Source organism: Uloborus diversus, chromosome 6, assembly GCF_026930045.1.
Source record: "Uloborus diversus isolate 005 chromosome 6, Udiv.v.3.1, whole genome shotgun sequence".
Taxonomy (NCBI): Eukaryota; Metazoa; Arthropoda; class Arachnida; order Araneae; family Uloboridae; genus Uloborus; species Uloborus diversus.
In genome coordinates, this window is record NC_072736.1 from 29,025,663 (window position 1) to 29,040,045 (window position 14,383).

The 14,383-nt window shown below is 34.3% G+C and overlaps 1 protein-coding gene across 1 annotated transcript in view; it reads left to right on the forward strand.

Moving 5' to 3' along the window:
• The first annotated feature begins 1,715 nt into the window (after positions 1-1,715).
• LOC129223765 (adenylate cyclase type 2-like) overlaps positions 1,716-14,383 on the forward strand; it is a 187,353-nt gene continuing 174,685 nt past the window's right edge. Inside the window, exon 1 of the mRNA XM_054858124.1 lies at positions 1,716-1,856. Within this exon, the coding sequence (XP_054714099.1) occupies positions 1,716-1,856 (141 nt within the window). The remainder of the gene's footprint in view (positions 1,857-14,383) is intronic.

Below are 14,383 nucleotides of genomic sequence, written 5' to 3' on the forward strand. Positions count from 1 at the left end.
ATAATATGGAGCCAAGAAAACCTCTCCCAACAGTTATTTTTTATTTATTTTTTTAAAAGTCTGATTTTGGAACTAAGGCGTGGTCCTTCTGGTGTCACAAGTGGTGTACTTTGCCCCGCTAAATATTTACGCTTTGCTGTCAACCGCCTTGCTAGGACATGATATTTTGCGCTGTGCGCTAATAGCATTTCCTCACTTGTGATGTCATTTGCATAAACGTAAAAAATAAATTCCAATCTGCGGAGTAATTAAAAATAATTTTTAAAAAATATTAAATTAGTCAAGTTATTTAAAAAATGGTTAAATCCTATGCTTTTAAGCATACTCTTTCAGAAAAAAAAAATACATTTTTAAAATTTCGGAAATAACCCAATTTTCTGCACAATGGTGTTTTTTTTTTTTTTTTAAATACAATGTGTGTTTATTTTCATTAAAAACTTAATTTGGGCTGGAGGGGGATCGATTGAAGGAGCGCGAACAAGAGTCAGTTGCCTCCAAACGCTTGGAGGGTTAGCATCGTGCGAGAGAGCAGTGCGTGTTTAGTGATCTCGTCGGAGTGAAAATGGAGCGTACCATCGAGCAACGTGTTAACATTAAATTTTGTGTCAAACTCAAGAAAACGCCTACGGAAACTCTTCAAATTATCAACGAGGTTTACGGTGAGGAAACTTTATCCAGAACTCAAGTCTTCTAGTGGCACAAGAATTGCCGAGAGGGCCGCGATGACGTCCACGACGAACAGCGCGCCGGACGTCCATCAACCAGTGACACGGACCCAAGTGTGCAAAAGGTGCGTGATGTGCTGAACACTGACCGTCGTCTGAGCATCCGAGCAATCGCAGAAGAGGTCGGGATCGATAAGATGACGGTTCACGACATTGTTAAGAACGATTTGGGCATGAGGAAGATTTGTGCAAAGCTGGTGCCAAAACACCTGAATGACGAGCAAAAAAAGCGTTGTGTGCTGGATACGGCATCATCGGACTTCTTCCTATTCCCCAAAGTCAAGAAAGTACTAAAGGGGACGCGGTTCGGGACTCTGGAAGCTGTTCAACTCGCTACGACGAGGGCTCTAGAAGCTTTACGAGTTGCAAACTTCCAGGGGGCGTTCAGGGACTGGAAAATCCAGTACCAAAGGGTTGTCAACTTCCATGGGGACTGCTTCGAAGATTTCTGGAGAATAAGTGTAGAAATGTTGCCAATAAATATGTTTTCTAAGCTCAGTCCGGTTACTTTTTATACAAACCCTGTATCTATTGTGCAATATTAGTTTCTGATAAAAAAGCGATAGAACGAAGCTCTTCGAACTGAATGGGTGTACAGACAGTTTTTATTTTCAACTGTTGTGTTTTTTGTATAAAGAAAGAGAGTTCCAAAATAGAGAATGACTCTTCTTCAAGCAAATGATGTCAGATGTTCTACGAAAAATGTGCAGCTGTAAAGGTGCTTATAAGTAGAATGCTTTTCAAAATCATATTTAAAACATAACTTTAAATTCGTTTATTTAAACAAACAAAGACAAACACTCCTATTAAAATAAACTGCGAAACTCTCATATCCAGAAGTTGCATTCATACTTATTTACCGAAGCACCAAGCGAACAAAACTAAAAAATGCCTCTAAGATATTTGCTTTGTCTTTTCCCCAAAAGTATTTCTTATGATCATAAATATTTCTCCGTTTCTAAAGTCAAACTTTATTTTTTGCAGACAAAAATGAATCCCTCTATGGACGTAGAAGAACTTAAGAAAAGGTACTGTGGTCGTCTACAGCATTCTCTTTTTGTATCATTACTCCTCATTTGCATATTTTACGGTGGCGTTTTTCTCCTTCTTGTTACGCTTATTTATCCACATGTGAGTATTTCTATTTATCTTACAAAAGTTTATTTTGTATGAAGTAAACACTTTTTTCAGGGTGTTTTTCATTGCAATGTGTGATTTTTTTTTTTACGTTTATCTGGATTATTCAATACTTTCTCTACTTTTTTTTTGGCAAAAATCTTCATCCTTTTCTTCTTTTTCTCAATTAGCGAATCAAAATACACCCCTCCCCCCGCCACCCATTTGTTATTCATTTCTCTCCATTAATTTTTGAGCAAAAAATGAATGGAAAATAATTATACCATGCAAAACCATTAAAATCGTTTTGTTTGTAGTGAACGTAGATAGTAAAGGGAAAAAAATGGAAAAAAATTACTTATTTAGCTCGTTTAAATTAACAAGACGAACTGCAGTAGAATGATGGGATTGAAAGTGGTCTTGCTGTTGCTTAGGGCAAGACGGGTAAAATGATCATGAATTAGCCGATTTTAATTTTTTATAGCTTAACTTCTAAGACTACCTAAAATATTTTTTTTTCTTGACAGATACTAACTTACAGCGTCTGAGAATAATTAACTTTTTCTATTTGCTTATTTTTGAACCAAAAAAACTTTAATCAGTGTTTTTTTTTAAACTTGTTGCGCGCACTGAAATACCTCTGCACTATATATATATATATATATATATACTAGCTGACCCAGCCACGCGTTGCTGTGGCAAAAAATTTGGATTAAAATAAACATTTACTCATTATTTTGATAGAATCAAATAAATATTTTTAATAGAGCTTAAAATGGTATAGCCTATTTTAAAACATATGAGATTGATAATGGGTGTGATTCAATGTAAAAACGATTCATAAATGTTCCTGGAAAATTATGGACAGCTTATGTGGCCAATTTCTGCCAGTAACATGTCATGCCAAAACCCGGAAAGTTTTCCGATAAAAGTTAACAACCTTCCTGAAATTATCTCGGAAGCCTCTTGAAAAATTCAAAGATCTTTCTGTTTGAAGCTAGTCGTGTTTCTGGAACTTTAGTGTAAACTTAGGAAGGGATTAAAAAAAAGGCTTAGCACCTTTCTGATTTATTAAGGAACTTCTATAAGCAGTAATGCAAACATAGCCAAAGCTTAGCCAGAACTGCAAGCAAGTATCGAAAATTTTTACTCAGTAACGTTTCGGATTTTTTTTTTTTTACAGTGCAGGCAGAAGAAAGTACTTATTGACTTCAGTAAGTACTAACTAAATTTTCTATGGAAAAAGCACTGTACTTACGCTTAGTAAATTTTGTAAGTATGACTTCGGCCAAAAAAAAAAAAAAAAAGCAAAAATAACTTGAAAGTGATAGTAAATATCGAAACTGATTGTAAAATAACCGAATATATAAACTAAGCATAAACCAGCATACACTTTTAGACTCTACACTACATTTTATTCACCTCAGCTTTCTCTATAGTTTGTAATCAATAACTTCTTTACAAAAAACACTAACTAAATTAAAATCATGTAAAAATTAAACTTTTTCAATGAAGTAAATAACATTGACTTCGAACTATTGTTTCTATTATTTGAAAACTGTCTAAGCACTAAGTTGTGCTTAATGTTCTTGCTTAACCAGTCTTTTTCTAATACGCAAAGAATGATAACTTTCCACTTGTGAGTACGCGATACATGGTTGCCCATGAGAAAAATATTTATGTTTCAAGTCCAAACAAAGGAAGACTTGTTTATTCTTGAGATGTATTTATGAAATTTGCGAAAGCTAAACGAAGCAAAAATTGAAGCCTTTCAAATGTGTTTGAAAATTATGACGCTATTAATGGATTACGTTGCAAACACAAACATTTCTCCTTTAAACGTTCCCGTCAATATTGTTGACTTTTGATGAAGAAATGTGTACCTTTGCGGAATTTAGGTAGGTTTAAATCGCGAAAAAGAATAAATTGTTGAGCCAATTTTCAACCGGAAATCGTGAAGTCGCATTCCTAGTGTATCGAGGGAATTTAAAAATTCAGTTGGAATGTTTACTGCTTTGTTTTCATCGACAATTGTATAGGCTTGTTCAGCATCAATGGGGAGCTTTTTTTTCCAGCCGTCAGTAATAGCTCATTATTCGCAATAATTGTAGTTAAGACAGCGTCATTGCTCTGTTGTTAAACGTTGCAAATCAGTGTTAACTAAGTCGGTGGCCCAACTATCAAGTGACGGCATATCATAATAACTAAGTGGAAAATTGTAAAATCTGGATTTGGACATTTGTGTGTTTGTTAAACTTTATGAAATACGTCTTCAAACGTGAAATTTATATAGTTTCTCCTTAAAAAATGATGATTGTGTTGGATAGTATGTCGTCAAAATAGACTCTCAATTAGTTCACTTTTCGTCTCAATGGCAGTGTAGAAATTGTCTGGCTCTTTGTTGTACTGTATATTTTGATAGAGTTCAATTTCACCGTTTCCATTACCCAGCAGTTGCTTAGAAAATACTTGTGCGATTAGATTATTTTGCGTTTATATTCGCATGTTCATGGCCAATCGCATTATTTCGACATTACGCTATAAAAACGATTGTTTTAATCAAGCGTTGATTTCATCGGAATAACTGGTAGTGTCTGCCGGAAATCCCAGGAGTATTCAGACATTTTTGCCTAAAAATTTATCGTTGCCGTTCAAATCTTGCACAATCCTATGATGTGCTTCGAATGAATGTTTTTACTCATGTGAGCCTTAGTACACTTATCGAAAATTATAATTTCACTCTCTTGCAACACTACAGCCATTCTGCGTTTTTTATTTTTTCTTTAATGTTACACATTGCGTTTTGTTTGTTATGAATATCTAGTAGGCAACTTTAAAGCTGAATGTGCTGTTCGTCTACCATCTGAAAAAAGTAGCAGCAATGCCTGACGATGCAATTGTCACTGCAATTTTCTGTTGCGAGCGTATCTTTGCAAGAATTAATGATATTAAAAATCTCTTGGGGAACAAAATAAAGAAAATATTTATTTTCCGCTTAAATTCATTAACCTTCCTGAAATTAACTGGAATATTTTTGAAGAATTCAGTAGTCTTCTTGGTTAAAGGCAGTTATGATTCTGGCACCTTCAGCGAAGCCTAACGCAAGTTTTATATAATAGCCTAGAACCTTCCTGCTTTCCTAAGAAAGTTCTCAAAGCATTAATGCACGCTTTGCCAACGCGAAGACAGACTCTCAAGCAAGTAAGTCGAACGTAGTTCCTTTGCAGCTCTTGCAAAGCTTCTTGATCCAGATATCTTTTCGCACTCATTGGGTGTTGAGTCAATCTGGACAAACCGTAATCGCTCCGAAACCGATACACCTATTAAATACGTTTAGTTAATCTTGATACTGGTGGAGAAAAATATTTTTCACAACGGTGTGAAATCTGCAATTTGTAGCAATTCAAGGAAACGTTTTGAAAAATATAGTTGATTTTCTCAGGAAGTAAATAATAACGTGTACTATCCGAAAACGTTATATAGAAATTCTAAGCTAAATTTCTGAGTTTTTTTATCATGGTGTTTTTAGCACTAAGTCATACAATGTTACAGTTATATCGATTAATTAACTTACACCGCCATCTATTAAGAATTTTTAGAACTAAACAATTAATTCACACTATTATTGCATAATTAATATGAAATTTGCGATAAAAAATTATAAAAACTATCCTATCTTTTAAGTTGGACCAAATGACACATAGATATGAAATTTGAGAAAAATCGGTTGAGTAGTTTCGGAGTTTACCCCGAACAAACATCGTGACACGAGATTTATATACATATATATATATATATATATATATATATATATATATATATATATATATATATATATATATATATATATATATATATATATATCTGTGAACTTTCGTTTTGCAGTGTTGTTTTTTGATTTGTGTAAAGAACTGTTGTACAGAGCGCCCTCTTGTGGGAGAAACACTTTGCCAGAATGAGAAAACGCGAGAGACGGCAGTCGGATGCTTGAGCGAAAACAAGCAAGTAGTGTTCCAGACGGGAGCTCTGTTGAAAATCATGTTGTAGTTCCAGATGGGGAACATTCAGTGTTAACTTTTTTGTGTTTTTGTGTTTGAGTGTGTTCGTACTTGTATTTGAATTAAGTGTGAAATTAAATGTGAGTGTAGTCAAAGAGAAGGACTTGTTTTTTTTGTGTAAGCAACGAGAGTTGGAAGATCTATATTTACATGGGGGCCCGGCCGGGATGGAATTAGTATAGAATTCGGATATAGTTCCGGAAAGTCTCAAGAAGTGGCCGTGAGTACTTTTTACTGATTTATTTTTACTGTGTTTATCCAAGTTCTGTAATTTTGAAATATGGCGTACCTAGCCAGAGTTAGAAAAAAGGATCTTCTTACTCTAGTTGACGAGCTTGGGCTGACAGTCGGTCAAAATCCTAAAGTGGCAGATCTAGTTAAAATAATAACGAGTGATAAAGAATATGATGAAGAGTTTACTAGAGCTATTCTCGAGCGAATGCAGGATGAAAAAGAAGAAAAAGCAAAATCGGAACTTGAGGATAGGGAATATGAATTAAAGAGATTAGAATTAGAATCTAAACAGCTTACAAGTTTAACACCGTCACCTCAAATTGACATTTCTAAGCTTATGTCTCGTTTCGATAAAAACAGTGACTTGAGCATTTATTTTTCATTATTTGAGAAACAAATATGTCGGTTGGACATTCCGAAAGAGAATTGGGTAGTTTACCTTTTAGGCCTTTTACCATTAGACATTGCTAATTTAGTAGCGCGAAAACCGGACCCACAAGCCAGCGATTATGAATATGTTAAAAAGATCCTATTAAAGCGATTTAAACTTTCTCCAGAGCAATTTAGGCAGAATTTCTTCACTCATAAAAAAGAAGCAAATGCGTCTTGGCGTGATTACGCTTACGAATTGAACAACTTTCTTGAAGAATGGATTAAGGGATTAGACATCGACAACTTTGAAGAATTAAAAGACCTTTTTGTTGCTGATCAAATTAAGAGAAGAATACCGTTTGAAACTAGAGATCATTTTATTGAGGAATTGCCAAAATTAAATCAAGTAACCGATTTAGTAAATAAACTAGATGAGTATGAGACTGCAAGATTTCACCTTAAAAAACCGACTTCAAAAGATCCAAAATCCTATGAAATTCAAAATAATTTGAAATATGAAGGTAAAACCAAATCATCGTCAGTTCGTTCGCAAGCAAGCTCTTCAAACCAGCACATCAAATGTTTTGGTTGCAATGCTATGGGTCACAAAATTTCTCAGTGTCCTAACAAAGCAAGGGGAATTAAGTGCCAAAAATGTAATGAATATGGTCATCGGAAATATGAATGTAATAAAAATGTTAATATCAATGATGTAAATAAACCTTCAATTAATACATGTAGTAATAGTAATGAGAAATTGTTCAAAAATATTCAAATTATGGATAAATTTGTAAATGCAATTTTTGACACCGGATCAGACTTGTCAATTGCCAAATCCGATTTTTATGAGCATCTCGGAAAGCCCGAATTAATACCTTGTGATATAGTATTGAATGGTATTGGAAATGAAAATGTCAAGTCTATTGGTTATTTTTATTCAGATATTGTTGTTGATAATTTTAAAATTCATGTGAAACTATTTGTTCTTAAGAATCTTTGTTGTGATATTTTAATTGGAATGGATGTAATTAGCAAACTTAATATTTCATTGTCGGGATCTACTTTAAAGGTTCTAGGATTGCGAGAAAATTATTCAGTTAGTCTTTTTTCCATCAATGTATCCATGTCAAATCAGCTAGCAGAAAAAAGGGATCAAAGCGAAATGACCTTGGCAGGGAGAAGAAATGATCCGCTCATTTCAGTTGAAGAGGGCATAATTAATTCAAAAGCCGAAGTGCAAGGTCAAAGTTTTGTAGCTGAACCCAAGGAGGGAAAAAGGAGAAACCCAAGTGAATCTTTAGTAGTGGGTGTAGAAGATATTGAAATAAACGATAGTAAATCACAAAATGACTGCGTCAACGTTTTAGCTACACTTGTTAACGGGATAAATATTCATGAATTAGATTTGAGTCATATTGCTAATACACAGTTGAGAGCAGAGGTCTTAGAATTAATTAACTGTTATAAACCATTCAAGATAAAGAATTCCGAAGTGAAAATGAATATAATTTTGACAGACGATAAACCTGTTAATTTATCTCCCAGACGTATTTCTTTCGCGGAACAAAAAATTGTTGATGATCAGATTGAGGAATGGTTACGAAATGGAGTCATAAAACATAGTTCTTCAAACTATAGCGCGCCGTTGGTATTATGTCGTAAAAAAGACTTATCATACAGACTATGCATTGATTACCGACAGTTAAACAAAAAAATTATAAAGGATAAATTTCCGTTGCCTTTAATTGAAGATGTCTTGGATCATCTTGAAAAAGCTAAAGTATTTACAACGTTAGATTTAAAGAATGGTTTTTTCCATGTTGACATTGACCAGAAAAGTACCAAATATACTGCCTTCGTGACAACAAAGGGTCAATATGAATTTTTAAAAGCTCCATTTGGTCTTTCCGTATCGCCGAACGTGTTCCAAAGATACATTTTCGATATATTCAGAGATTTAATGCGCGACAACACAGTCATTATTTATATGGACGATTTAATTATTCCATCAGAAAATGAAGCGGAGGGACTTATTAAATTGAAACGGGTTCTTAAAATAGCTTCCGAGTATGGAGTAGAGTTTAATTTCCGAAAATCTCAGATTTTAAAGAAAAGAATTGAATTTCTGGGCTACATAATAGAAAACAACACAATTCAACCATCTCCGACGAAAATACATGCAGTTCAAAAATTTCCTCGACCAAAAACATTGAAGCAAGTTCAAAGCTTTTTAGGCCTTACAGGATACTTTAGGAAATTTATTCCGCATTACGCGCAGATAGCCAAGCCCCTAAGCGATCTTCTGCGAGGTAACAAACCCTTCGAATTTAATTGTGAACAAGAAGAATCATTTCTTAAACTTAAGGAAATGTTGATACAGAAGCAAGTTTTACATATTTTTACCCAAGGAGCCCCTATAGAGTTACACACGGACGCTAGTAGTCATGGGTTTGGAGCAATTTTATTACAACAATCGGAACATGGACAATTTCACCCAATTTATTACTTCAGTAAGAAAACATCACCCGCACAAGAAAAGTATTGCAGTTATGAATTGGAGGCCCTAGCAGTAATAGAAGCTCTTAAGAAGTTTAGACACTATCTACTGGGATCAAGATTCAAAATAATTACAGATTGTAGCGCTTTTCAAAAGACATTGGACAAGAAGGATCTTACCCCAAAAATAGCACGATGGGTAATGTTTTTACAAGAATTTGATTTCGAAATTAAACATAGGGAGGGTGAACGAATGAAGCATGTTGATGCTTTAAGCCGTAATGTTGCTTGCGTTGTAACGCGGTCGCAAGATGCCATTACAACACAAATTGCAGCCGCTCAAGAACTTGATGGCTACGTTAAAACACTTAAAACACTCATTGAACAAAACGGAGAACAAAACGGTCATTTTCTTAAAAATGGTGTAGTGTATAAATACGAAAACGGTAGAGAATTGTTAGTTATACCTGAAGCTATGAAATTGCAAATTATACAAAACATACACAATCAAGGACACTTTTCCGCATCTAAAACTGAGGAGGTACTTAAACAAGACTTTTATATTCCTAATGCACGAAAATTAGTAGAGACTGTAGTAGCTAATTGTGTAAGCTGCATCTTATGCAATAAGAAGCGAGGAAAAGGTGAAGGAATGCTAAACCCCATCCCTAAGAATAATGTCCCCTTAGACACTTATCACTGTGATTTTATGGGACCTCTTCCGTCCACAAACAAACGATACCAACATATTTTTACAGTGGTAGATGCGTTCACAAAATTTGTATGGTTTTATCCAGTAAAATCCACATCATCTCAAGATGCTATTGAAAAACTGCAGTTACAGAAAAATGTATTCGGTAGTCCTTCGCGGATAATATCCGATAAAGGTCCAGCTTTTACATCTCAGATGTTTGAAGATTATTGTACTGATGAAGGTATAGAGCATGTTAAAATAACGACAGAAATTCCTCGTGGGAACGGACAAATTGAAAGAATTCACGCAATATTGATTCCAGTTCTTTCAAAACTTTCTCTCGATAACCCGCAGCACTGGTACAAACACGTAGCTACAGTTCAGAGAATCATTAACAGTAGCACAACCAAGAGTACTAAGTTTACACCATTCGAACTTTTAATCGGAGTAAAGATGAAAAATAAAGAAGATGCGAGAATTCAGAAGTTGTTAGAAGATGAAATTGTTAAATGTGTTATGGCAGACAGAGAAAAACTACGAGAAGAAGCTAAGAACAATATCTTAAAAATACAGCAAGAAAACTGCCGTCAGTTCAATCGAAAGAGGAAAAAACCTCGTGAGTATAAAACAGATGACTTAGTAGCCATCCAGCGCACTCAATTTGGTCCTGGATTGAAACTGAAAATGAAATTTTTCGGACCGTATCGTGTGACAGCAGTGAAGCCTCATGATCGCTATGATGTCGTGAAGATTGGACACCACGACGGACCAAACAAAACTAGTACAGCAGCTGACCACATGAAACCCTGGTCTACAAATATCCTTTAATGTCATGTTTAATTTGTTTTTTCTTATCTTTTCAGTTTTTCTTTTAAGTAGATGTTCTGTAGATGTGATGCTGACGAGGACGCCAGTATTGCAGGATGCCCGATGCTGTGAACTTTCGTTTTGCAGTGTTGTTTTTTGATTTGTGTAAAGAACTGTTGTACAGAGCGCCCTCTTGTGGGAGAAACACTTTGCCAGAATGAGAAAACGCGAGAGACGGGAGTCGGATGCTTGAGCGAAAACAAGCAAGTAGTGTTCCAGACGGGAGCTCTGTTGAAAATCATGTTGTAGTTCCAGATGGGAACATTCAGTGTTAACTTTTTTGTGTTTTTGTGTTTGAGTGTGTTCGTACTTGTATTTGAATTAAGTGTGAAATTAAATGTGAGTGTAGTCAAAGAGAAGGACTTGTTTTTTTTGTGTAAGCAACGAGAGTTGGAAGATCTATATTTACATATATATTTTTTTTTTCTTAAGTTTTCTTTATTAGTATTGTTTGGTTTTTGTGTTTTAAATCATGCAACCTGTCAAGTAATTATTTATCTCTTAGTGTCAAGTAATGTTCAAGAATTTCCTTTTGTTAAGAAATACAGGAATCGAACGAGTAAATACGATGTTTGATAATTAATAATTAATAACAAAATTAAATAATTAAATTTAATTTTGTATTGGTACTTTATGTTTGAAAAATTACTTACTTCAAGGTTTTGTGTTTTTTGTGAACTTATATTCGAGTGTCAACTTCTCCCCATCCCCTCCCCCTTTTTTTGTCACACGATATACCTAATATGATTTCGAAAACAAAATTATTAATATTTCTCAACTTATGCACATCACTGTCTGAGTCTAGATTGAACAACTGCCACCTCCTTCGAAGCTGTTTTCATTTTTCTAAAATTTAGCTACTTTTCTTTCTAAGCAGAACATTAAAAAAAAAAAAAAAAAGAAATTGAACACTGTTTCTGAGGCAGTGAAAAACAAAAGAATGTTAGTGGACTTTTTGAAGTTTTGAGTAAAACGCGATTAAAGTTCAGATCCTAAGTAGGCTTTCATTGCAACTTTTTTCTAAATCTAGCTGTATAGCAGCACCTACCAGACCAACTTGTAATATCTTTTGCCCCACTGCAGAGAACAGGTTCTCCTAACATTTGCGCTAGTTATCAAAAAATTTTTATAGTTTTTACACTCGCCTCCCTTCGCTTCTCACTGCCTCATATATAGTTTAACATTTTATTATACAACGCGTCCATTTAAATACTTATATTTTAGAAACATAAATATGCATAAGATAAATACGATAAATAAATACCTTTGTGCTGAACAGTAAAGTAAGACAAAACAACGTTAGAAGAAGCACAAATTTGTAAATTACAGCAGACACGTGTTTCGGCGTTACAGGGAACGCCTTTTTCAATGCAAAAAATAATGAGCTTATGGATGAAAAGACATCCGACAAAAGCCAAGAGCAGATAAGCATGCAGCTTAAAAGATAAAAACAGCTACGTTACCCAGCTTTGCCAGATCTACTTTGAAACTAAAATTGTGTCAAGTGTGTTGAATATATGTCAATTGTGACGTATATTCAACAATCAGGCTTAAAGAAAAGAAGAAAAAAATCAAGCAAAATTTCCCCTCCAAACACTGACGACAGGTATTCAAATACTTTTAAGAAATTAAAATAAAATGAGAAAGATGGATTTAAAAAATGTAACAATGGAAACGCAAAATAAAACAAGTTTACAAATTGAATATGAGAAAGATGGAAATAAACAATGGATTCAAAAAACGTTACCGTGGAAACGCAAAATAAAATGGTTAAAAACTTGAATTGAGAAGACATTTTTGAACTTCATTTAAATCACTTGTAACTTTTTTTCCTAATGGAGATAGAGGGTTGAACTTTCGACCATAGGTCGAGTTAGATCTGGAGTAAAAAAAGCAGCTCTTTCCACTGGTGTCAAAAAGAAAACTGTGGGACAATTCATTCACTTTTTATTGATAATTTCAATGCAGAAAGTGCCTAAATTTCAGCTAAGCCTAAAAAAAGTCGAGCCAAAAACGCAAATAGCTCCCACCATAATTAAGTTAGAGCATTGAAACAAATTGCGTAGAACGCGGAAAATTCTACCCTTTCCAACGACATGTAATATTAAAATGTGCAAATAAATTTTCACCCCCATATTTGGGAATTTATGTGAAAATTGGGCCTAAATTGGAATTAAAAAAAAGAACTGCTCGTCGATTTTTTTTTTTTTTCGATCCGATCTGCAAACCTTTCCGGTGCTGAAAGAAAGATCCTGTGAAAATTTCAGCGAAATTGGCCGGGTAGTTCTCGAGTTTTGTGCGTTCAAACAAACAGATGCTTTTTGGAGACTTCTTTTTATACTATGTAGAGATTTATGCATGAATTCTTCTTTTGCAGCTCACGTTATCAGTCACAATGAAACTAGTTTTAAATTTCGATTTATGTCGAACGTACATTCTGTAGAAATTTCATATGTTTGAATAAAAGATTGCTTTTTCAAAACTGATTGTTTCATCTTGCGAACATAAGTGCGCGAACTTGAAAAGATCTAGCAATAAAAGAAAATCGTTCATTCATATGCAAATTCTATCATTAGTTCCGTCAATATTAGCATTTCTCTAACAGCTGTTGCTGATATGTTTAATAGACAGTTAAGTTTAAAGCTCTCTTAATATTTCCCTTAGCGTTAAGCAGTATTTGAAAGTTTAGTCTTTTCATTTAAATGAGATTGTCGTTAGATTTATTAATAGTGCCTCTTGAGATTGTGATCTACTTATGCATATAACAAAATATAATTAGTTGCTTGGTCAAGAAAGAAAAAAAGTCAGACCAACATGACATTGGACATAGGTTCAGTAGCAGAAATGTTTTCAGCAGTCTGTGACGCAGAAGAAAAACCAAAACGTCGCTTTACATCGTAACGTCTGTATGTGCGTTTGCACGTATCTCGCACAACTCAAAAATGATATGCCGTAAAAGTTGAAATTTTGTATGTAGACTCTGAGTGGGGCTTAGCTGTGCACCTTTAGCTCCAAAAGAGGTATGAGTGCAATCCACGTTTTGGGGGCCAAATCAGTGCTTATTTTTATGCAGACAAGCGCTGTTAGAATTTTACGACCACTTGGCGATGCAGTGCCAAGCATTTGGCCGCCAATGTTTTGTGGCAAACTTAGAGATTTTTTTTTTTGTCAAGTTGACAACAATTTTGGCGAAAAAATAATCATTTTTCGTATCTGGTGTTTACTTTGGCGCTTTCGCAATATTTAGAGATATTGATTGAAAAATAATTGTCGATATTTGAAAAATTAATATATGTGAAGCACTTTTTGCATGTGGTTGTGACTAACTACTAGGGTTGCAATTATTTACAACTTAACTTCATCAAGCTCTTGCTCAATCTAAAAATGCTATTATATGGCATTTTTGCTCTTATACACGTTCCACACAGTTTCATGCATTTTTTGAACACAGATGCTAATAAAAGCATCACTTTTCATTAACATTAGTTAAGTACAATGGGGTTGTTTCCTTCAATCAAAAGTAATACTTTTAATCACTGATATAGATAGAATAAGCAAAATAAAATAAAATAAAATAAAATAAAAATAACATGGACCCAGAAAATTCTTTCATTTTCCGAACAGTTATTTTTTAATTATTTTTTTAAATGTCCGATTTTTCAAACAAGGCGTGGTCTAGATGACGTCACAAATGATGCTTTTTGGCGCATCTTTGTACCGAGTTTCCACGTTAGGATAATAAAGAAGCGAATTAAAATTGCGCTCTACGCTTGCTATCAACCATATCGTTGCCAACACATGTGAGTAAAGAAGGTAATTAA